At 42.5% G+C, this 26,760-nt stretch overlaps 1 protein-coding gene across 1 annotated transcript in view; it reads left to right on the forward strand.

Annotated features, from left to right (window-relative positions):
* LOC111963418 (protein Daple-like) overlaps positions 1 to 26,760 on the forward strand; it is an 81,616-nt gene that overhangs the window by 18,648 nt on the left and 36,208 nt on the right. The window contains exon 4 of the mRNA XM_070443411.1: positions 24,061 to 24,130. Coding sequence (XP_070299512.1) covers positions 24,061 to 24,130 — 70 coding nt within the window. The remainder of the gene's footprint in view (positions 1 to 24,060; positions 24,131 to 26,760) is intronic.

Consider the following 26,760-nt stretch of genomic DNA (forward strand, 5'->3'; position numbering starts at 1 on the left):
CCCATCCTGCAAAGTGGCACAGCACACGTAGAGCACCCAAAGCAGGTTTCTATACATCTCCCACTCCTTGCCCTGCATCCACTCAGGATGCACATCACACACCCTCTTGTGCCCTTCAAACTTCACCTGCTTTCCTATGAGTTACAACTCAGTCTCACGCCCTGGTGTTACTCTTGGTTCCCCTCTTCCTGCCAATGTAGTCATATGACAAAGTGAGTTGTCACAAACCGGCTTGAAAAAAATAAGGAATAACATAAAATATTTAAGAACTGAAGTGACCTATAAACAATGGTGAATGTAGTGTAAGTGAGTGGTTGCATGCATAGATGTGATAATGAGGGGTGTTGAAAGGTGCCCAAACAAAACGGGCACAAAAAAAAAATGCCACAACCAAAATCTGCATGGAGACAGTCTCCTCAATGAATGGGGAAGAGGTGTATTTATAACAGGACACACCTGGGCCCAGGTGTCCCATTTTGCTGACGACCCTCCCTGCTCCACCCACCGACATCCTAATAAGGAAAACAAGAGCAAAGAGAGAGAATATGGCAGACGGAGTGGGAGGGTCGTCACAGAATGCACAAGCTGCATTCTGTGCAGTAACTGGTTGGTTTTAAAGACAGCTTTGTCTCTGTGTGAAACTGATGAATGAGGTTCTTAGGTCGTGTGGGATTATCTCAATTGCATCCTCTCGCCTCCTCCCCAAAAACCCATTGGAGAAGGTGATCAGGGGAGAGACCTCTGGCTTTCTCATCCAATGGGTTTTAAGGAGAGGATGCGAGAAGTATGCATTTGAGATTTTTTCCATTGTCTCCAAGACACTAATCCAAGTCATTTATGGTGATCTCTGTAATGATGCTCCATCAGTCTGGGAGACACGGAGAACCCTCTCTAGATAGTTGAGGCTCATGTCTGATCCGACATGTATAAAGAACCCCAGGTCGGACATGCTGACTACACGGGCCATGCTCGTGCGTACGCCATTGCACGCATATGGATTTTGTCTATCCACACTAGATTGATCATGACACGCATGTTAAAATATCGAAACCAACTATATTAATTTAGGGGCAGGTCGAAACACAGACACTCATGGAAATGTAACTAGCTAGCTAAAAGTTGCTAACTAGTTTGTCCTGGGTTGATATTTTACCTGCCATGCATGTGGTCCTATTTTTAGCCGGTTCTTTGTAAAATTGTAAAATTAAAATATCCATMTGACATTGTTACATACAATGATATTCCATGACATGTCAAATTATTAATTGAGTATGTTGGCCAATCAAAGCGGCTCAATGTGTAGCAAGTGGAGTGAGAGTTCACTAATGCAATGCAAGATGGAATACAATGACGGATTTAAACGTTTGTGAAATGACGAGTTGGTTACAACAAGCAGCCAACGGGTAGGCTGTTTTATCTAAATGGGGTTGGGGAGAAAGCACAGCATGTGGCCTCGAAGCCTAGCTAGCTTCTCTAGGCCACTCCAGTTAACACTGTTATGACTGTAGCCGAGTTCTCCCTCCATCTGATCACACAGATGAGAGCTGCAGCAATAGAGCACCAGCCTCTCCTTCGCGCAGCTGTGATCAGGTTAAAAACGTATGTTTTTAAAAAGCCACGGTATTTTGAATATCCGGATATACTACAAAAATGTATGATATTATTTCAAACTCCCTTCCCTAGTTATTTGTAGAATTTTGACCCGGAGTCAAACAAAATCGTGTGTTTTCTCTACTCAGATGATTCATCCGCAAATAAAATTATTTAAGTAATAGCTCCTTGTTTATCTTTCAAGCATCCATGTGGATTTGTATTTTCCATATCCAATGAGGCTTGAACTTGAAGCGTGTGGAGCATCTCAAATAGAACCAAGTTCTGTTTTAGGTCTTGGCTACGCAGACGCTCCTTCACACACGTGAGCAAAATTTTACTTATGTGTACTTTTATTTTGCAATGCTCGCGCACGCAACATGTCTGGTGAGGTTTGCATGTAAGACACGTGAGGAACACCCTCTAGTCTAGATTCAGCCAGTCCACATCCTGACTGACTGAGTGAGTTATTGTCTAAGTTATTTCAGGCCACAGGCAGCCAGTGTGTTTTTGTTTGTATGGCTGGGTGGGCGGTCTGGTGTGGTATCTCAGTGATCTCACTCTTTGTCTTTGCTCCAGATTGCTAAGTGGACGACGTCTGTCTGCGTGGCTCCACAGTTTAATTGCCATATGGGCCGGTTCTGCCATGTCTGTTATTTAACTGTAATGGAGAGGCATCTGTTTTACTTTAGCACAACATTTGCTGCCAACATGTCCTCTGTGGCATTGGTCCCAAACATTAGAACAACGTTAGGGAAATTGGAAGAAGGCTTAGCACATTAGTATGGTCTTCCACACATCCTGTGGAGAAGTGACTGCTTCCTGTGTTCATAGATCTTCAAAGGGGTCTTCTGCCACAAGGCAATAGAAGCAGTGATACAGGCACGAATATCAGCAGCCTGGCTGCCACAAGGCTGTAGGAACATGGGTGTGTGGGAGAGTCCTGCTTGTACCCTCAGAGGGGCTTGGTCATCATGCCACCCTATCCCTGTCAGCTCTAGTCTCATACTCATCCCGGCTCCCAGACCTCCACACTCCCCACTCATAGGGGCTTGGTCATGTCACCCTGTCTTAGTCAGCCTCAGCCCTACACCCACCCCAGCCCCCAGACCTCCACAGCACACTCAGCAAAGGAGAATGGAACAGCTGGGAAGGGGATGTTTCCACAAGACTACATCCCTTAAATGGACAGTGGGGGTTGGGGAAAGGGTGAGGGGAGGGGAGGGGGAGTTCAGGGGAGGTGTCATCACTCTGTCAATAAAGGAGAGAAGAGTAGTGGGGGTGGGGTTAACATGGAGGCAGGAATGCCTTTTTCCAGCCTGCTGTTGCATTCACACTGAATGGTGAGTTGGTAGGCCTAGTGGTGGGTGTATCGGCTCTGAGGGATCTCTCTCACACACACACACACAGGAGTGTACACACACACTAGGGCTGGGCGATATGGCCTGAAAATCATATTACAATTTTTATTTTCAGATTTATGGACAATTCACGATATATACACTACCGTTCAAAAGTTTGGGGTCACTTAGAAATGTCTTTGTTTTTGAAAGAAAAGCAAACATTTTTGTCCATTTAAAATTACATCAAATTGATCATAAATACAGTGTAAACATTGTTAATGTTGTAAATMACTATTGTAGCTGGAAACGGCTGATTTTTAAAGGAATATCTACATAGACGGACAGAGGCCCATTATCAGCAACCATCACTCCTGTGTTCCAATGGCACGTTGTGTTAGCCTTTGAAAATTATAAACTTAGCTAATTTGATCATTACAAAACTATTTTGCAATTATGTTAGCACAGCTGAAAATTGTTGTGCTGATTAAAGAAGCAATAAAACTGGCCTTTTTTAGACTAGAGTATCTGTAGCATCAGCATTTATGGGTTTGATTACAGGCAAAAAATGGCCTGAAACAAAGACCTTTCTTCTGAAACTCGTCAGTCTATTCTTGTTCTGAGAAATGAAGGCTATTCCATGCGAGAAATTGCCAAGAAACTGGAGATCTGGTACAACGCTGTGTACTACTCCCTTCACAGAACAGTGCAAACTGGCCCTAACCAGAAGAGGAGTGGGAGGCCCCTGTGCACAACTGAGCAAGAGGACAAGTACATTAGTGTCTAGTTTGAGAAACAGATGCCTCATAAATCCTCAACTGGCAGCTTTATTAAATAGTCCCGGCAAAACACCAGTCTCAACATCAACAGTGAATAGGCGACTCCGGGATGCTGGCCTTCTAGGCAGAGTTTCAAAGAAAAAGCCATATTTCAGACTGGCCAATAAAAATAAAAGATTAAGATGGGCAAAAGAACAGACACTGGACAGAGGAACTCTGCCTAGAAAGCCAGCATCCCGAAGTCGCCTCTTCACTGTTGACGTTGAGACTGGTGTTTTGCGGGTACTATTTAATGAAGCTGCTAGTACAGAATGTACCACTTTATATAGTGTAGGTATTACCCTGTGGTTGGTGAGATACCTGTAGACTAGACCGAGGAGCCCAGGAGAGAAATAATTCAGTACGGTGTGGTCAGAATTGTGAAGCTTTGATCACACAGCCACTGAAGCTCTGCTGATGGAATGCTCAGTGCACTGCAGAGAGAAACTTTCTGTATTATTTCAGAAGCATTCACTGAATATCGATGTTAAAATGTGTACATACAGAAGTGTTGTATGTATGAGTGCTTACTGCTTACAGATGTGTAGTCAGTTCTGGGAAGGGAATGGTGGGTGTTTACCCAACAGAGAATATTGTGCAGTGGGACAGTTAGCAAGGTGGATGGGCCTTGAACATGGGAGGGAATTGAATAGTAGTTTATCTCTTTGCCCTCTCTCACACACACACACACACACACACACACACACACACACACACACACACACACACACACACACACACACACACACTCAGCCCATGCGATTGAGCTCCACCAGTGAGTGTGCATAGCTGGTGATTGTGTTATTGATCCAAGCCTGGATCAGAGGTCAGACCAAAGGGGGTGTAGGGTGTTTTCTCTAAATGGGTCACTGGTACATTTTAATATATTGGAATCCTCACCAGACTGATCTGTTCTACTATGGGTATTGATCCAGTCTCTGTGATTTTACTGAACATGATGACTTCAACCACTCAACCAATACCTGGATCAAAACATGTATGTATCATTCTTAATCTCCTTGTTTATTTTTCCTTTTTACATTGTTCTCACAAACAGTCTTCACAGAAATAATATACAACTCTGAGGACCTATATACTAGGCGGTGTCAGAGGAAGGACCCAAAAATTGTCAAACTCCAGTCAACCAAGTCATAGACTGTTCTCTCTGCTACCGCACAGAAAGCGGTAACGGAGCGCCAAGTCGAGGTCCAAAAGGCTCCTTAACAGCTTCTACCCCCAAGCCATACGTCTGCTGAACCATTAATCAACTGGGCACCCGGACTATTTACATTGAGCTCCCTCTGTACTGCTGCTACTACCCGCTGTTAATTATCTATGCATGGTCACGTTACCCCTACCTACATGTACAAATTACCTCGACTAACCCCCACACATTGACTCGGTACCGGTACCCCCTGTATATAGCCTCATTGTTGTTATTTTATTCTTACTTTTAATTTATTTTTTACTTCAGTTTATTTAGTAAATATTTTCTTAACTCTATTTTCTGCATGGTTGGTTAAGGGCTTGTAAGTAAGCATTTCACATTGTATTCGGCACATATGACAAATACAATTAGATTTTATTACATCTTTATACAGAATATTATGCACATTTCAGAACAAAACCTGAATCATATTGAGGGACCTGGACCTTTTTAGCATGCTTCATTAATTGTTCTGTCTAATGTGACAAAAACAACCCAGGTAGCCAGTGTGTGTTTCCCTGTGAGTCTGGTCCTTAGGTTTCCAGTATAGCCGGATATCCTCAGTATGTCTGCTGTTTGTTTAGGTAGGTAGGGTGGCAGCAGTTGGTTGCAGGGTGCTGGTTGGGCATATCGCCAGACTGTTCATAGCTGTGACACCTTCAAGGGCCTCTAGCTCGCCAGCTGTGTCCCCAGGCTATTGCAGAAGTCTGGTGCTCAGGACTAGCTGCTAGCAGACTTCTATGTGCCTGTGGGGCATCATCCCATAGTATCAGAGCAGAACACTGAAGGGCTCCCGTAACACAACAGCAGTAGCAATGTTTACTATAGACTAGTGTTGCCTTCTCCTCAGGAAAACTGTTTAGGGTTGTCACCTCTGATAATACCTGCTCATTGAGCTCTGTATATACAGCCCATTGTTTACACTGAACATCTACAATACGTTGGAATAGAATGGGGAATTGAATTTCTGTATTTTAAGTGTAATAACTAAATGTCTGTTGAATGAGATTTGTCTCTGCTTTCGCTTAATTACTCAAATTAGTATGTATAGAAGTGGTGATTTGAAGCAGCCCAGGCAGAGTGGATGGAAGCAGGAGTCCTGCTGTTTCCATGGTCTGTGCTGATAGGGGAGAGGGTGGCCAATTGAGGGCTGTGTGGCCTGTGGGAATGCTCTGATTGACGTTACTGTGTTGAGCACAGCGCTGGAGCGGAGCAGAGCTACCCACCCTGCCGCTGTTGTCTCCTTGATCTTGGTGAGGGAGGGGGGGTGTGGCTGGAGCACTCCTCTTTCTCCTTTTATCTGTGATGGAGATTCTCATCTACCTTTCTCCTTTTATCTGTGATGGAGATTCTCATCTACCTTTCTCCTTTTATCTGTGATAGAGATTCTCATCTACCTTTCTCCTTTTATCTGTGATAGAGATTCTCATCTACCTTTCTCCTTTTATCTGTGATGGAGATTCTCATCTACCTTTCTCCTTTTATCTGTGTGAGAGATTCTCATCTACCTTTCTCCTTTTATCTGTGATGGAGATTCTCATCTACCTTTCTCCTTTTATCTGTGATGGAGATTCTCATCTACCTTTCACTTTTATCTGTAGTGGTAAGTCATCTCACCCTAATGATGTTGAATTTGAAACACTCGGTCTACATCTCCTCTCTGAGCTTAATGTGAACAAGCTTATCTCTCACCAAAACACATCAAGCCAGAAGTCTTATCAAACTTAACAAAAATGAATTTCTTTGGGTTTCCTAGATTGCAGTGTTCTGCATAGCAACAGAGGAATGGGAAATGGACCCTGACATCAAAGGGAAATGTCCAACATTTCTTGCCAGTGAGGTCTTACTTTGACCTTCTGACCTAACAGTTCTTCATAGCCATTCCTCCCAACGATGTTTCCAAAATGTAACTGATCTGCAGATGTCATTTGTTTCTCCTCCCTACTTCCATATTTACAACAAAGGTAGATTTGAGAGTGGAAATGGCTGTTAAAGGATGCTCCTACCTACATATTTCCCTTTCAAGACAATTTGATAAGTATCTAGATACATATCTAGTATCTAGATACATGGGCTCCGATATGATATAGGAACGATACGTTTTAGTCTGAAACAATTCGGTTTGATTAGAGAAACTAATTGATTCAAAGCGACACAATGCACTATTTGTTGCATAAACACATTTATTTTCCATTTTATCTGAAATCTGCTGCTGGTGAAGCTCATGAGCTGTTCCTCTGAGCGTGCATGCGTGTGTGCTTCAATTATCTATATGTCTAAGGTATAGTGCATTGCAAAAGTATTCAGAACCCTTGGATTTKTTAACATTTTGTGTTACAAAGTGGGAGTAAAATGGATTGACTTTGTCAGCAATTTACACTAAATACTCTGTCAAGTGGAAGAAAAAAWATATATATATTTAAGATTTTTTTTAAAGAAACACTAAAATCGAGTCGTTGCATAAGTACTCAGCCCATTTGTTTATGCAAGCCTAGATTTAGTTATGGAGTAAAGTTTGGCTTAACACAGCTAGGGCTGTCCCCGCCTAAATGAAAATCTTGGTCGAAATATTTTCATATACACACCCTAAAATCAACTATATGTGCATTGAGCTTGTCTGATGCTTTAAGCGCACTGTTTGATGAAATAAGACACATGAGTCGAGGGAGCCTGAGATCAAGATAACTTGACCCGACCATCCTACATCCACTCCTACTGGCTTTCTCAGAATCTGGCTTTACTCTCCTGAAGTTGCCGGTAATAGGCTACACAAGGAGTCCTTTCTCATGTGGAATGCCAATTTATCTTACCATTTCTATTGATCTGCTTGCCAGTTATGGTTTTCCTATGCACATTTTCATGGAACTGTTTAATTTATAATGTTTTCGTATCTCACTCGTGGTCATGTGGTTAATCAAAATTATATCTAAATGACAATGATACAAACCAAAAAATTAACTTCTATTGCCAACTATATAAAAATAGACTACATAAAGCCAACAAATAAAAACATTGCAGCCTGTAGGATGAAAATATCCTGATTTAAAAAAAAAAAAAAAGAAATCCTATAAATCACATTGGCTACACAAGGCCTGTCTGCAACAAACTTGAAACATTGTATCAACTATTAACTTGGGTCTGGCCAAAGCTTGCTCTAGCAATCTTGCAACATTGTATGAAATATTCTGGGCCTTCAGAGTTTCCCATGCCAGTGAGCTTGGGACAGACAAAGCTCTAGGCTATTTGCGCAAGGGATAAGAAGTAATCTTTCTGACGTTTCCACCGGATCAGAGCATGACATTTTTCCCTTTTCACGCTGAGTGCTTATCGAAAGGGAGAGAGCTGGACAGTTCTTTTTTTAGTTTTTTTTGTCATTCTCAATGGATGTATAAACAGACTTAATTGGCTTGCTGTGTGAGGTGAAAACATTACTTTGAGAAGCTCCACAGCTCATTAGAGGTGGTGCGTTAAGCCAATCAGAAATACTATCAGATCCTCAAATGGGCACATTTACAGTGTATTCGGAAAGTGTTCAGACCCCTTAACTTTTTCCACATTTTGTTACGTTACAGCCTTATTGTAAAATGTATTACATTGTTTTTCCTCATCAATCAACACACAATGTCCCATAATGACAAAGCATAAACAGGTTATTATACAATTTTGCAAATCTATAAAAATAAAAATAAATAACATTTACATAAGTATTCAGATCCTTTAGTCTACTTTGTTGAAGCACCTTTGGCAGCGATTACAGCCTTGAGTCTTCTTGGGTATGACGCTACAGTGCCTTGCAAAAGTATTCATCCCCCTTGGCGTTTTTCCTATTTTGTTGCATTACAACCTGAAATTTAAWTGGATTTTATGTAATGGACATACGCAAAATACTCCAAATTGGTGACGTGAAATTAAAAATACTTTTTAAAAACGGACAAGTTGTGCGTGCATATGTATTCTCCCCCTTTGCTATGTAGCCCCTAAATAATATATGGTGCAACCAATTACCTTCAGAAGTCACAGCATTTGTTAGATTGCACACAGGTGGACTTTTTATTTAAGTGTCACATGATCTGTCACATGATCTCAGTATATATACACCTGTTCTGAAAGTCCCCAGAGTCTGCAACACCACTAAGCAAGGGGCACCACCAAGCAAGCTGCACCATGAAGACCAAGGAGCTCTCCAAACAGGTCAGGGACAAAGTTGTGAAGTACAGATCAGGGTTGGGTTATAAAAAAATATACGAAACTTTGAACATGCCACAGAGCACCATTAAATCCATTATTAAAAAATGGAAAGAATATGGCACCACAACAAACCTGCCAAGAGAGGGCTGCCCACCAAAACTCACAGACCAGGCAAGGAGGGCATTAATCAGAGAGGCAACAATGAGACCAAAGATAACCCTGAAGGAGCTGCAAAGCTCCACAGCGGAGAGTGGAGTATCTGTCCATAGGACCACTTTAAGCCGTACATTCCACAGAGCTGGGCTTTAGAGAAGAGTAGCCAGAAAAAAGCCATTCCTTAAAGAAAAAAATAAGCAAACATGTTTGGTGTTTGCCAAAAGGCATGTGGGAGACTCCCCAAACATATGGAAGAAGGTACTCTGGTAAGATGAGACTAAAATGTAGCTTTTTGGCCATCAAGGAAAACGCTATGTCTGGTGCAAACCAAACACCTCTCATCACCCCGAGAACACCATCCACACAGTGAAGCATGGTAGCGGCAGAATCATGCTGTGGGGATGTTTTTCATCGGCAGGGACTTTGAAACTGGTCAGAATAGAAGGAATGATGGATGGCGCTAAATACAGGGGAATTCTTGAGGGAAACCTGTTTCAGTCTTCCAGAGATTTGAGACTGGGTCAGAGGTCTTCAAACCTTCCAGCAGGACAATGACCCTAAGCATACTGCTAAAGCAACACTCGTGTGGTTTAAGGGGAAACATTTAAATGTCTTGGAATGGCCTAATCAAAGCCCCGACCTCAATCCAATTGAGAATCTGTGGTATGACTTAAAGATTGCTGTACACCAGCGGAACCCATCCAACTTGAATGAGCTGGAGCAGTTTTGCCTTGAAGATTGGGCAAATATCCCAGTGGCTAGATGTGCCAAGCTTATAGAGACATACCCCAAGAGTAATGTAATTGCTGCAAAAGGTGGCTCTACAAAGTATTTACTTTTTTGGGGGAGGGGTGATTAGTTACGCATGCTCAAGTTTTTAGTTTTTTTGTCATATTTCTTGTATGTTTCACAAAAAATATTTTGCATCTTCAAAGTGGTAGGCATGTTGTGTAAATCAAATGGTACAACCCCCCCCCAAAATCTATTTTAATTCCAGGGTGTAAGGCAACGAAATAGGAAAAATGCCAAGGGGGTGAATATTTTCACAAGCCACTGTACAAGCTTGGCACACCTGTGTTTGGAGAGTTTCTCCCATTCTTCTCTGCAGATCTTCGCAAGCTCTGTCAAGTTGGATGGGGTGCATTGCTGCACAGCTATTTTCCGGGCTCTCCAGAGATGTTCGGTCGGGTTCAAGTCCGTGCTCTTGCTGGGCCACTCAAGAAATTCAGAGACTTGTCCCGAAGCCACTCCTGCATTGTCTTGGCTGTGCTTAGGGTTGTTGTCCTGTTGGAAGGTGAACTGTCGCCACAGTCTGATGTCCTTAGCGCTCTGGAGTAGGTTTTCATCAAAGATCTCTCTGTACATTGCACCGTTCACCTTTGCCTCGACCCTGACTAGTCTCCCAGTCCCTGCCACTGAAAAACATKCCCACATCATGATGCTGCCACCACCATGCTTCACCGTAGGGATGGTGCAAGGTTTCCTCCAGATGTGACGCTTGGCATTCAGGCCAAAGAGTTCTGCGACGAGGCAGAATCATTAGATTGTTTGTTTTGGTACTGTCCATATGTAGCTTGTTTTTGGTCACAGGTCCAGGAATGGCTGAAGAATTGCAATATTTACCTGGAGCTAACCCTGCAGATAGCACTACTTGGCGATCTGAAAAGTCATAGTCAATTGATCAATAATATAATTCCTTTAGAAACATTTTTTTTCAATTTACAATCCGTGAGAATAGAAAGGTTCAGAACTTTTGTGAAACAGCACAATATATGGCAAATAGAAATCCAATCTGGATGGTGTTAAGAGATGGAGAGGTAGAATGGAGCTGAAGGTTGGGACGATTAACAACTAATAACAAAACTAAAAAATATATGGGGGATTGAAAGTTTTCAGACCATTACATTGATGGAAGCTACAATCTACAGATGAAGTCAGAAGTTTACATACACTTAGGTTGGAGTCATTAAAACTCATTTTTCAACCACTCCATAATCAGGTGCGAGTCTTTACTCAACATTGACAGGAGCGCTCCAAACAAAAGACCATGACTAAATTGACAACTAGTAAATGGAATGAAATAAAAATAAACTTGAAATAAACAAACTTGATTATCACAAGTCTAGCATTGGTTGTGTGCTCTGCAAACGTGTTTACTCCTACAATGAGAACGGTAAAAGACTGGAATAATCATTTATTGAATGCATTAACAGAGATTTCCGTAACCATTGATAAACACTAAATCTAATGCAAACAACTCACACAATGAAGTTATGGATCAATGAATGTTCACAAATTGTCAGGAGAGAGCACAATCTGGAGCGAGACTTGCATCTTGGCAACACTTCCCTTCTTCTTGGACTGTGCCATCCCCGTGGCCTCCACACTGGTTTAGTTCACTGAGATGGGCGCGTATAAGACACGTGTATTGTGTGCCATAAAAAATACATGTATATTTGCTACTGCTCGACAAAAAAAATATCTAAGTCGACCAACAACCTATTGACCCAGTCAACTAATTGGGGTCAGCCCTAAACAAATCACACAAGTTACATGGACTCGCTCTGTGTGAAATAATAGGGATTGACATTATTTTTTTAAATGACTAACCCTTCCTCTGTCCCCATTCACACAATATCGGTAAGGTCCCTCAGTCAAGTAATACATTTCAAGCACAGACCAGGGAGATTTCTGAAAGCCTCATAAAGAAGGGCAGTGATTGTTAGATGGGTAACAACAAATCAGAGACTTTGGACATATCTTTTTAAGCATGGTCAAGTTAATAATTATGCTGTGGATTATGTAGTAAACCACCCAGACACATGAAAGATAGTTGTCCTTCTGAACTGAGCTGCAGGACAGGAATGAAACTGCTCAGGGATGTTACCATTAGGCCATTTTGGTGATTTTTAAAACCGCTACAGAGTTCAATGGCTGTGATGGGAGAACTGAGGATGGATCAACATTGTAATGACCTAAATAGGTGACATGAAATATACAAATATTTACAAAACATTCATTCCTGAGTGGCCAAATTAGATTTTCAAGCAGATTTAATTCAAAACTATGGCAAGACTGGAACATTGCTGTCTAGCCATGATCCCCAACATTTTGACAGCTTGAGGAATTCTGAAAAGAATAATGGGCAAATATTGCACAATATAGGTGTGTAAAGCTCTTTTAGACTTACCCAAGAAGGCTCACAGCTGTAATCGATGCCTAAGGTGTTTCTAACATCCACTGAACAAAAATATAAATGCACCATGTAAAGTGTTTGGCCCATGTTTCATGAGCCGAAATAAAAGATCCCAGAAATTATTAATTTGCACAACAAGCTTATTTCTCTCAAATTGGTTTACATTGTAGTTAGTGAGCATTTCTCCTTTTGCCAAGATAATCCATCCACCTGACAGGGGTGGCACATCAAGAAGCTGACTAAACAGCACGATCATTACATGGGAGCTCCTTTTGCTGGGGACAATAAAAGGCCAAATGTGCAGTTTTGTCACAACACAATGCCTGAAGTTGAGTGAGCCTGCGTGCAATTGGCATGCTGACTGCAGGAATGTCCACCAGAGTTGTTGCCAGATGATAATATAATGTTCATTTCTCTACCATAAGCGGCCTCCAATGTCATTTTAGAGAACTGGCCTTACAACCGCAGTCCATGTGTAACCACGCCAGCCTAGAGCCTCCACATCTGGCTTCTTCACCTGCAGGATTGTCTGAGACCAGCCACCTGGACAGCTGATGAAACTGTGGGATTGCACAACCAAAGAATTTCTGCACAAACTGTCAGAAACCGTCTCAGGGAACCTTGTCTGTGTGCGCCTCGTCCTCACCAGGGTCTTCACCTGACTGCAGTTCTGTAACCGATTTCAGTGGGCAAATTCTCACCTTTGATGGCCACTGGCACGCTGGCGAAGTCTGCTCTTCACTGATGAATCCCGGTTTCAGCTGTACTGGGCAGATGGCAGACAGCGTGAATGGCGTCGTGTGGGCAAGCGGTTTGCTGATGTGAAAGTTGTGAACAGTGCCCCATGGTGGGGTTATGGTATGGGCAGGCATAAGCTATTGATGGACAACCAACACGAATGCATTTTATCAATGGCAATTTGAATGCACAGAGATACCGTGACAAGGTCCTGATGCCCATAGTCATGCCATTCATCCGCCGTCATCACCTCATGTTTCAGCACTGAAAATGCATGGCCCCGTGTTGCAAGGATCTGTACACAACTCCTGAAAGGGGAAATGTCCCAGTTCTTCTATGGCCTGCATACTCACCAGACATTTCACCCATTTAGCATGTTTGGGATGCTCTGGATCGACGCGTACGACGGCGTGTTCCTCTTCCCGCCAATATCCAGCAACTTTGCACAGCCATTGAAGAGGAGTGGGACAACATTCCACAGGCCACAATCAACAGTCTGATCAACTCTGTGAAGGAGATGTCGTGCTGCATGAGGCAAATAGTGGTCACACCAGATACTGACTGGTTTTCTTATCCATGCCCCTACCTTTTTTGGGGTGTGTATCTGTGACAACAGATGCATATGTGTTCCCAGTCATGTGAAATCCCTAATTTATTTCAATTGATTAATTTCCTTATGAACTGTAACTCACAAATCTTTGAAATTGTTGCATTTATATTTTTGTTCAGTGTAGATTGATTCAGGGAGCTGAATACCTATGCAAAGACTTTGTAATTTCATTTTTATTCTTTGAAACAATTTTAGAATTCTCAGATTTGAACAACTATTAGCATTTTAGCTCTTATTCCAGGACTTTGACTGTGGGAAATCATATCGTATTGAACATTCTGTACACCCTGGCTCATTTCAGTGGTTTCTGAGTCCTGCAGTAAGAGCTAAGACGCATATATAGTACCAGTCAAAAGTTTGAACACACCTACTCATTCAAGGGCTTTTCTTTATTTTTACCATTTACTACATTGTAAAATAATAGTGAAGACTTCAAAGCTATGTAATAACACATACAGAATCATGTAGTAACCAAAAAAGTGTTAAACAAATAAATATATTTTATTTTATGTTCTTCAAAGTAGCCACCCTTTGCGTGATTGGGAGTCCCATAGGGCGACGCACAATTGGCCCAGCATTGTCTGGGTTAGGGCTTGGCCAGGGTAGGCCGTCATTGTAAATAAGAATTTGTTCTTAACTGTCTTGCCTAGTTAAATAAAGATTAGATAAAATAAAATTGCCTTGATAACAGCTTTGCACACTCTTGGCATTCTTTCAATGGGGGTGGGGTTACCATGGTGGCAGGAATGCATCTTTCAACATGCTGTTGCATTCACACTGAATGGAGAGTTAATAGGCCTAGTGGTGGGTGTATTGTCTGAGGGATCACACACACACACACACACAGTGGTATTTATGGGGTCTCAGACATTGCTTCAGTTGTGTTGTTTGTGAGCAGAGTGTCTCTTTTCAACTGTGGTGTCCTTGCAACAGTTCTTGGGCAAGAGGCCAATATGCAGTCTGGGCTTTGAAATATGGCTGACGGCCAAAAATAAACTTTTGACACATATTTATGAATGACTACAGATTAATTGGTTACAAAGAAGTGTGGTGAACCGCCCAGTCAGCCTTGTGTTTGTTGATGTCATGTGCCTGAGAAGCTGGGAAGACTTGGCCAGCAGTCCCTCTATGGAAATAGACTAACAGTGCTATATAGACACATATCAATACATCTTCAGCTAGTAAAATACTCCTTGTTCTTAGTTTATGATGGCCACATAAAGATGTCTTTAACACAGAAAAGAGACATATTAGTTAACTGTAGACGTGGCAGGGTGTACAGGAAATCACGGACTACAAAAATAAAAACAGCCCCGCCACGAACACGGACATCACGCTTCCAGACAAACTAAACACCACCTTAGCCCGCTTTGAGGAGAATACAGTGCCCCCGTCGCGGCTCGCCGACAATGACTGCGCCKCCGCCCTCCTCCTCCTTGGCTGACGGGAGTAGAACATTTAAARGTGTTCACCCTCGCTACGCTGCTGGCCCAGATGGCATCCCTAGCTGCGTCCTCAGAGCATGTGCAGACCAGCTGGCTGGTGTGTTTACAGACATATTCAATCGCTCCCTATCCCAGTCTGCTGTCCCCGCTTTAAGATGGCTACCATTGTTCCTGTACCCAAGAAGGCAAAGCTAACTGAACTAAATGACTACAGCTCCGTAGCATTCACCTCTGTCATCATGAAGTGCTTTGAGACTAGTCAAGGATCATATTACCTCCACCTTACRGGCCACCCTAGACCCACTTCAATTTGCATACCGCCCCAACAGGTCCACAGATGACGCATTCGCCATCACACTGCACACTGCCCTATCCCATCTGGACAAAAGGAATACCTATGTAAGAATGCTGTTCAATGACTACAGCTCAGCATTCAACACCATAGTACCCTCCAAGCTCATCATCAAGCTGGAGGCTCTGGGTCTCAACCCGGCCCTGTGCAACTGGGTCCTGGACTTTGACGGACCGCCCCCCAGGTGGTGAAGGTAGGAAACATCTCCACTTCGCTGACCCTCAACACTGGGGCCCCACAAGGGTGCGTGCTCAGCCCCCTCCTGTACTCCCTGTTCACCCACGACTGCGTGGCCATGCACGCCTCCAACTCAGTCATCAAGTTTGCAGATGACACAACAGTAGTGGGCTTGATCACCAACAACGTCAAGACATCCTACAGGGAGGAGGTGAGGGCACTCTGAGTGCGGTGTCAGGAAAACAACCTCTTACTCAACATCAACAAAACAAAGGAGCTGATCGTGGACTTCAGGAAACAGCAGAGGGAGCACCCCCCTATCCACATCGAAGGGACAGCAGTGGAGAAGGTGTAAAGTTCCTTGGCGTACACATCATAGACAAACTGAAATTGTCCACCCACACAGGCAGTGTGGTGAAGAGGAGGCTGAAGAAATGTGGCTCGTCACCCAAAACTAGAGGTCGACCGATTAATCGGAATGGCCGATTAATTGGGGCCGATTTCAAGTTTTCATAACAATCGGAAATCGATATTATTATATATTACATATTATTTAATTTTTTAACACTTTTATTTAACTAGGCAAGTCAGTTAAGAACACATTCTTATTTTCAATGACGGCCTAGGAACGGTGGGTTAACTGCCTTGTTCAGGGGCAGAACGACATATTTTTACCTTGTCAGCTCGGGGATTCAATCTTGCAACCTTACGGTTAACTAGTCCAACGCTCTAACCACCTGCCTTACATTGCACTCCACGAGGAGCCTGCCTGTTACGCGAATGCAGTAAGAAGCCAAGGTAAGTTGCTAGCTAGCATTAAACTTATCTTATAAAAAACAATCAATCAATCATAATCACTAGTTAACTACACATAGTTGATGATATTACTAGTTTATCTAACGTGTCCTGTGTTGCATATAATCGATGCGGTGCGCATTCGCGAAAAAGGACTGTTGTTGCTCCAACGTGTACCTAACCATAAACATCAATGCCTTTCTTAAAATCAATACACAAGTATATATTTTTAAACATGCATATTTAGTTAATTTTGCCTGCTAACATGAATTTATTTTAACAAGGGTAATTGTGTCACTTCTCTTGCAACGGAGTCAGGGTATATGCAGCAGTTTGGCCCGCCTGGCTCGTTGTGAACGCTGAAGACTTTCTTTCTAACAAAGACAGCCAACTTCGCCAAACGGGGGATGATTTAACAAAAGCGCATTCGCGAAAAAAGCACAATRGTTGCACGACTGTACCTAACCATAAACATCAATGCCTTTCTTAAAATCAATACACAGAAGTATATATTTTTAAACCTGCATATTTAGCTAAAAMAAATCCAGGTTAGCAGGCAATATTAACCAGGTGAATTTGTGTCACTTCTCTTGCGTTCATTGCACGCAGAGTCAGGGTATATGCAACAGTTTGGGCCGCCTGGCTCGTTGCGAACTAATTTGCCAGAATTTTACATAATTATGACATAACATTGAAGGTTGTGCAATGTAACAAGAGTATTTAGACTTATGGATGCCACCCGTTCGATAAAATACGGAACGGTTCCGTATTTCACTGAAAGAATAAACGTTTTGTTTTCGGAATGATAGTTTCCGGATTCGACAATATTAATGACCAAAGGCTCGTAGTTCTGTGTGTTATTATGTTATAATTAAGTCTATGATTTGATAGAGCAGTCTGACTGAGCGACGGTAGGCAGCAGCAGGCTCGTACGCATTCATTCAAACAGCACTTTCGTGCATTTTGCCAGCAGCTCTTCGCAATGCTTCAAGCATTGAGCTGTTTATGACTTCAAGCCTATCAACTCCCGAGATTAGGCTGGTGTACCCGATGTGAAATGGCTAGCTAGTTAGCGGGGTGCYTGTTAATAGCGTTTCAATTGGTGACGTCACTCGCTCTGAGACTAGGAGTAGTTGTTCCCCTTGCTCTGCAAGGGCCGCGGCTTTTGTGGAGCGATGGGTAACGATGCTTCGAGGGTGGCTGTTGAGAGGGACGGAAGGAGAGGGACGGAAGCTATACTGTTACACTGGCAATACTAAAGTGCCTATAAGAACATAAAATAGTCAAAGGTATATGAAATACAAATGGTATAGAGTGAAATAGTCCTATAATTCCTATAATAACTACAACCTAAAACTTCTTACCTGGGAATATTGAAGACTCATGTTAAAAGGAACCACCAGCTTTCATATGTTCTCATGTTCTGAGCAAGGACTGAGCAACTTAAACTTTCGCTTTTTTACATGGCACATATTMCACTTTTACTTTCTTCTCCAACACTGTTTTTGCATTATTTAAACCAAATTGAACATGTTTCATTATTTATTTGAGGCTAAATTGATTTTATTGATGTATTATATTTAGTTAAAATAAGTGTTCATTCAGTATTGTTGTAATTGTCATTATTACAAATAKATAKAAAAAATTGGCCGATTTAATCAGTATCTGCTGTTTTTGGTCCTCCAATAATCGGTATCGGTGTTGAAAAATCATAATCGGTCGACCTCTACCCAAAACCCTGACAAACGTGTACAGCCTGTACGGCAACTGCACCGCCCTCAACCGCATGACTCTACAGAGGGTGGTGCTGTCTGCACAACGCATCACCGGGGGCAAACTACCTGCCCTCCATGACACCTACAGCACCCGATGTCACAGGAAGGCCAAAAAGATCAAGGACATCAACCACCCGAGCCACTGTCTGTTCACACCACTATCATCCAGAAGGAGAGGTCTGTACAGGTGCATCAATGCCGGGACCGAGAGACTGAAAKGCAGCTTCTGTCTCAAGGCCATCAGACTGCTAAACAGCAATCACTAACTCAGAGAGGCTGCTGCCTACATTGAGACCCAATCACTGGACACTTCAATATATTGATCACTAGTCACTTTATTCAATTCACTCTAAATAATGCCACTTTAATAATGTTTATATATCTTACATTACTCATATCACGTGTATATACTGTATTTTATACCATATATTGCACCTTGCAGCTCGGCCATCGCTCATCCATTTCCTTACATATACATATTCTCATTCACTCCTTTTAGATGTGTGTGTATTAGGTAGCTGTTGGGGAGTTGTTAGATATTACTGCACTGTCGGAACTAAAAGCAGAAGCATTTCGCTACACTCGCATTAACATCTGTTAACCATGTGTATGTGACCAATAAAATTGGATTTGATGTGACAGAATGAACGAAACCTGATGATTGGTGTGTCAGATGTCTGTATGGTTCATTGGCTCTCCTAAACACCCATTTTGGCTACCAGGATATAGGTAGCATATTTACTCACTCGGTCAACAAGCTTGAGCATTTGTTCAATCCATTGTTGAAGGAGAAATATAATGGCTCCGTTCCTTCTTATTTTAGCCTCTTTGTCTTTGCAATTAATGATCACTGTCTTTCCTCCATGCCTCTGTCTCGTCTGTTTTCTGTATAGTATATCTGCACAGGCAGTTATTCCCAATCCCCCATCTCTCAGAATGTACAGCTTTATATAGTGTAGTAGTACCCTGTGGTCTACAGCTCCTCTCTGAGCTTAATGTGAACAGACTTATCTCTCACCAAAACACATCAAGCTAGAGGTCTGGCAAACCAAACAAAAATGAATTTCTATGGGTTTCCTAGATTGCAGTGTTCTGCATAGCAACAGAGGAAGAGGAAATGGACCCTGACATCAAAGGGAAATGTCCAACATTTCTTGCCAGTGAGGTCTTACTTTGACCTTCTGACCTAACAGTTCTTCATAGCCATTCCTCCCAACGATGTTTCCAGATTGTTAATGAGCTACTGCTGCTGATTGTCATTTGTTTCCCCTTCCCACTTCCCTGTTTAAACAAGCGTAGATTTGAGAGTGGAAATGGCTGTTGTCTAGGGACGTTCCTACCTACTGCATCACACACGAAGGTATGAGGTCAGCAAAAAACATCTTTGTTTTTGTACTTGAAGTAATTATCAATGTTAGGTGGGTAATGGAAAAGTAGATAGAATAGGAGAGATGTGACTCTAGTACCTGAACATGACCTTACCTGAAGGCTGAAATTCATCAAATTCATCATAATGTAAAATGGACCTCTTTTTGTTAGTGTATTAGTGTGTCCCAGGCAGTTAGAATGTTGTTTTCCACTAACATGGCTAATGCCACAGGGTCATGTTCAGTTAAGCTCACCATAGCAAAAGACTTTAAACAATAAAATGAAAATGTCTGTTTTCCCCCCCCTTGTATTTTCAGTTTGGTGCCTAATGAGCCAGTACTGGAGAAACAACATGGAGATGTGCTCTTTGGTTAGTTATAGCCTTAGAGGCATCATCTGCCAGGCTGCTGTCAAGTTTCATTTACTCTGGTTTGGTTTCTCCTATTTTGCTGATGGTTGGGACTGGCTGACTGCAGGAGTTGACCAGGCAAAGAGAATGCTTCCCAAATGACACCCTATTTGCTTTATAGTCCACTATTTTTGACCAGAGCCTGGGTGCCATTTTGGATGTAAACAGGGAGAGAGTTGGGGAAGAACTATACTGAACAAAAATATAAACGCATGCAACAATTTCAAAGATTTTACAGTTCATTAGAAGGAAAACAGTCAATCAAAATAAATTAATGATGCCCTAATCTATTGATTTCACATGACTGGGCAGGAGCACAGCCAAGGGTGGGCTTGGGAGGACACAGGCCCACCCACTTCGGAGCCAGGCCCAGCCAATCAGAAGGAGTCGTCGTCCCCCTTCAGCAGGTGAAGAAGCTGGATGTGGAGGTCCTGGGCTGGCGTGGTTGGTTGGTTGGAAGTACTGACAAATTCTATTAAATGATGTTGGAGGAAGCGGCTTATGGTAGTGAAATGAACATTCAATTCTCTGGCAACAGCTCTGGTGGACATTCCTGCAGTCAGCATGCCAGTTGCACTCTCCGTCAACTTGAGACATCTGTGGCATTTGGTTGTGTGACAAAACAGCACATTTTAGTGTAGCTTTTTATTGTCCCCAGCACAAGGTGCACCTGTGTAATGATGCTGTTTAATTTACTTCTTTATGCCACACCTGTCAGGTGGATGGATTATCTTGGCAAAGGAGAAATGCTCACTAACAGGGATGTAAACACAATTTGAGAGCGAAGCTTTTTTTATGGACATTTTCAGGGGTCTTTTATCTTTATTTTATTTGCGTTTTATATTTTTGTTACGTATATTTAGATATGCATCATAGCCAACACTTGCAACTACTTCAGGTGTTGGGTAGTCCTCACTGGCCTGTCCTCCAYGGGGTAAACTAATAAGAAGCCTGTATCAGAGCTGTCATTCTCCCTCATGTTCCTCTCTATGATCACCTGTCTACTGAAACATGAAGCCTGTAACACCCTGTAACACCTCCACAAAGCCCCAGTGCTAGCCACATGACAAAGAGCTGGTAATTGGACATTGTTGTTGCTTCCCTAAATTGATTTAGTTAAGTAGCCATTCAATTAAAAGGTGTTTTATAAAAAAAGGACTGTGTGTGACATATATGACATAAGCTGTGTTGGAGTATTGATGAGGTGTAACAGACGTATGGGGTCCTCTAGTCAGACACAGTTAGTCGTTATGTTTTATGGCCATAGGAAAGGGGGATAGTCAATTGTACAACTGAATGCCTTCAACTGAAATGTGTCTTCCGCATTTAACCCAACCCCTCTGAATCAGAGGATCCAGTCTAGATGTACCATGCTTATCTACTGTGACCCCTCCCCCACCCCCCTCAACCCAAGCATTAAACTTATCTTATAAAAAACAATCTATCTTAACATAATCACTAGTTAACTACACATGGTTGATGATATTACTAGTTTAACTAGCTTGTCCTGCGTTGCATATAATCAATGTGGTGCCTGAAATTGTGTCACTTCTCTTGCGTTCAGTGTAAGCAGAGTCAGGGTATATGCAGCAGTTTGGGCCGCCTGGCTCGTTGCAAACTGTGTGAAGACCATTTCTTCCTAACAAAGACCATAATTCATTTGCCAGAATTTTACATAATTATGACATAACATTGAAGGTTGTGCAATGTAACAGCATTATTTAGACTTAGGGTTGCCACCCGTTCGATAAAATACGTAACGGTTCCGTATTTCACTGAAAGAATAAACGTTTTGTTTTCAAAATGATAGTTTCCGGATTTAACCATATTAATTTCTGTGTGTTTTTATTATATTATAATTAAGTCTATGATTTGATATTTGATAGAGCAGTCTGAGCGGTGGTAGGCAGCAGCAGGCTCGTAAGCATTCATTCAAACAGCACTTTCCTGCATTTGCCAGCAGCTCTTCGCAATGCTTGACCCCCACAGTGCTGTTTATGACTTCAAGCCTATCAACTCCCAAGATTAGGCTGGCAATACTATAGTGCCTATTAAAAACATCCAATAGTCAAAGGTCTATGAAATACAAATGGTATAGAGAGAAATAGTCCTATAATAACTACAACCTAAAACTTCTTAACTGGGAATATTGAAGACTCATGTTAATTAAAAGGAACCACCAGCTTTCATATGTTCTCATGTTCCTGTCTCTTATACACATCTAGATGTGTATAAGAGACAGCACATACATATGTTCTCATGTTCTGAGCAAGGAACTTAAACGTTAGCTTTTTTACATGGCACATATTGCACTTACTTTCTTCTCCAACACTGTGTTTTTGCATTATTTAAACCAAATTGAGTGTGACTGTTTGAGGTTGTGGACAGGTGTCTTTTATACTGATAACAAGTTCAAACAGGTGCCATTAATACAGGTAACGAGTGGAGGACAGAGGAGCCTCTTAAAGAAGAAGTTACAGGTCTGTGAGAGCCAGAAATCTTGCTTGTTTGTAGGTGACCAAATACTTATTTTCCACCATAATTTGCAAATAAATTCATTAAAAATCCTACAATGTGATTTTCTGGATTTTTTTCTTCTCATTTTGTCTGTCATAGTTGAAGTGTACCTATGATGAAAATTACAGGCCTCTCTCATCTTTTTAAGTGGGAGAACTTGCACAATTGGTGGCTAACTAAATACTTTTTTGCCCCACTGTATATATAAAAGCATCCGATTTAATCGGTATCAGCTTTTTTTGGTCCTCCAATAATCGGTATCGGCTTCGACAAATCATAATCGGTCGACCTCTAGTTAGAGCGCTTTGTTCTGCGCTTTCTAAACTCATTGTGCGGTCCTGGTTTCTAGTTCAGAGCATTTGAAATGGAGAAGGGGGGCCGTTTTTGTTTTAGAGGCTACTCATGATGACAAGGGTAACAAATGGAATGTTCAACAGTTTTCACCTAACAATAGAGCTGTAGCTAGGCCGGGTCCTCTGCCAAGGGTCTGCTGGAATAGCAGGGAGGGAGGGAGTGTGGTCATCACAACACCACCCAGCCCCTCTATACAGGAGCCCCCTCTCTTCTCTTGAAGGGGGGGCAGCCCCTTTGATTCTACCCAAGGCCTTTCTAATCTAATTCCTCCTGAGTCTGGAGGGGAAAGGAGGGAAAGAAAAGGAGTGATGTCATAGGCCAACTTCTGTGACTAGGTACTGCTTATTTGGTGTCAGTTCTCGCCCTCAGCCCTCGTTTTTAGTCAGCTTTGCGAGTGTATAATTATGTTCACTCCAGGGCCGAAACTCCCCAAAATTCAATTTGCGACAATTGTACATCCGCTAAGAAAAGTCTGCGAAAACTTAAAAACAACATCAATGGAGAAGTCAACATACAAGTGTAAGTAACAACAAATGCAAATAAGTTAGAAATTGTGCTATTAATGCACATGACGGTAGAAACACGTCTCGTAAAGATCCCGTGGCACTTATCATAAGAGGGGATATTAACCCTGGTGTCCTGGCTAAATTCCCAATCTGGCCTTCATACCATCATGGCCACCTAATCATCCCCAGCTTCCAATTGGCTCATTCATCTCCTCTCCTCCCCCGTGTAACTATTCCCTGCATTGATTGCTYTGTGAACTCCCCTCCTCTCCAAACGTTCTCCACAAGCTGAAAACGGGCTAATTTCCATCAAGATTGTCTGTTATTGCGTGTTTCCCGAGGTTTGTAAGTGACCTCGTCCTCCATATTCACGCCAGTGGAAGATTCCTGTTCTGGCTGGAGGCTGGTGCTTTGGTGCATGGTGGCAGGTAGGCTGGCACACAGGACTTCTGCTGCTATTGTTTCCTTCCTCTGGTACTTCTGTTAGTTAACCTCTTATGTTCCCCTCTGTGATTTCAGGACAGTCTCCAGCAGCTCATCCTGATGACTCTGCCTAATGTGCTGACCATGGCTAAGGACCCCCTCTCAGGTACTGTGGTGCTCACATTGTCCACGACATACTAACAAGTTGTTAAAAACCTACCGTACATATCCCCTTGACATAGCAGGCCAGTTCATATACTGTACTGTATGAGGGCATGTTCTCTGTTGGCTGGGAAGGATGCACATGTTGTGGCCCTTTTCTGGGGTCAGTCAGGAAGTGGGAAAGGCAGGAAAAGGCCCATTGGAACCATGCAGCCTGTCTGTCTGCATGTAGGAGGCTAATCAGACCACGGAGAGTGCTGAGTGTGTGTGGCCTCCGGCCTGGTGTCGACAACCTCTCAGGGTCACACCTGATATGGCTAGCTGTATGTTTGGGACTATGGAGAGAGTCAGACCTGATATAGTGGGTGAGGAGAGGGAAGATACAGAGGCCCGCTGTCCTCAAGATATAGGCACAGCTGGGGATAGTTCACGTAATGCTACTATGGTATTGGGCCTTGATGGGACCATAGTCTGAGAAGGAAGGTTTGTTTTTGTTTCCTAATCTAATTTAATCTCGAACACAGAACCATATATTGTGTATGCTACTCTGTCACGAGAGATTACATCTAGCTAGTGTGGTTCTTGGGACCTCCTCTATATACTTAAGGGAAGGKATAGGACCACCCACTGGCTGGGCCTGGCTCCCCAGTGGGTGGACCTGGCTCCCAAATCAGAATGAGTTTTTCCCCACAAAGGAGCATTATTACAGAGAGAAATACTCCTCAGTTTCATCAGCTGTCAGGATGACTGGTCTCAGACGATCCCACAGTTGAAGAAGCCGGATGTGGAGGTCCGGGGCGGGCGTGGTTACAGATTGTCTGCGGTTGTGAGGCTGGTTGGATGTACTCACAAATTCTCTAAAACGACATGATAGAGAAATTAACATTACATTCTCTGGCAACAGCTCTGGTGGACATACCTGCAGTCAGTATGCCAATTGCACGCTCCCTCAACTTGAGAAATCTGTGGCATTGTGTTGTGTGACACAACTGCACATTTGAGTGGCCTTTTATTGTGTCCAGCACAAGGTGCACCTGTGTAATGATCATGCTGTTTAATCAGCTTCTTGATGTGCCACATCAGTCAGGTGAAAGGATTATCTTGGCAAAGGAGAAATGTTCACTTACAGGGATGTAAAGAACTTTGTGCCCAAAATTTGAGCTAAATAAGCTTTTTGTGCYTATGGAAAAAATCTGGGATCTTTTATTTCAACTCGAGAAACATGGGACCAACACTTTACATGTTACATTTATATTTATGTTCAGTATAATTAATGCAGTACAGTGCTGTACTCTATGCATGAATTAATAAAAGGATCACCAGACAAGTTATTTCCATGGCATTTGTGACTGTGCTGGCGTGAGAAAATATCTCCAGGATGATGCCGTCTTAAATTGGCTCATTCTCATGTTTGAAGTGTTCAGCTTCACCGCCAGACAAACTGTTGTACCTTCTCCTCCCAGTGGCTAGGCCTTTCATGGGTTGGGCTGCTACCCTGCAACTACCCTGCCATGCACATGCTTGTTTTGCATGTTTCCTGCAACTGTCTGTCAAACACAAAAATCACTTTTTTTTATCAGGACCAATTTGGCAGATTTTATTTTCCTACCGAGTGCCAATTGAACTAGATCTAGGCCTTTGATTGGCCTTTATATGAAAACGTGTTTAGCAGTCAAGAACAATAGTGATCTACGAATGGGAGTGGTGGGGTTATTGGGAGGCTTTTGCTGTAAACCAGCCTTGGTATGTGAACTTAATCTGAATGGTGCTTAATGGGGTATGTGTTCATATTATTGTTTGTGGATGGATGTGTTGTGTTATGTTTGTATGGAATGGCCTTTGGAAGTTAGCTTTTCAATGAGTTCCCGTGTTCAGTGTAGTTCCCATGTACAGTGTAGATTGTAGAAACAGTGAAAAGCTCCTCTCAGGGCGACACCACTGCCTCCCTATGTGTATACCTCTCTTGTCTTTTTAGTTGGTCTCAATGGAATAAGGGCAGGGCTGGGTCTCAGACATGGTCTCCATGGTAACCTTGTTGCCCTTTTCCCCAGAGTTCTGATCCAGCTTTTTAGGATTTCCTTCCAGGCAAGGACACACACACACACACACACACACAGAGCTGATCCCATACAAACCCTGTACATAATGAAGCAGTAAAGACTTTTGTAAATCATATGTCTCTTTAAAAATATATATATAGCGCTTCTGCACGGCAAGCGGTACCGGTTCATCAAGTCTGACACCAACAGGCTCCTGAACAGCTTCTATCCCTGAGCCATAATGCTGCTAAATAGCTAACAGAATGGCTACATGGACTATCTTGAATTGACCCTTGTATTTTTATTTTTGCACCATCTCTATGCACACTCACAGGACTGTACACATTGACACACACTGACAAGCCAACACACATAACATGCACCCACATTTATTCTGTCTCTACACACATGCGCACATACAATCATAATTTACGCTGCTGCTACTCTGTTTATCATGTATCCTGATGCCTTACCCCTATACTCCAGTATCCCTGCACATTGTAAATATGGTATTGGAACTGACCCTGTATATAGCGTCTTACTTTCTCCTGTACTTGTTTTTTATATCCTCTGTGTTTTTGTTCTACCTTGGTAT

This window comes from Salvelinus sp. IW2-2015, linkage group LG4q.2 (genome assembly GCF_002910315.2).
Source record: "Salvelinus sp. IW2-2015 linkage group LG4q.2, ASM291031v2, whole genome shotgun sequence".
Taxonomy (NCBI): Eukaryota; Metazoa; Chordata; class Actinopteri; order Salmoniformes; family Salmonidae; genus Salvelinus; species Salvelinus sp. IW2-2015.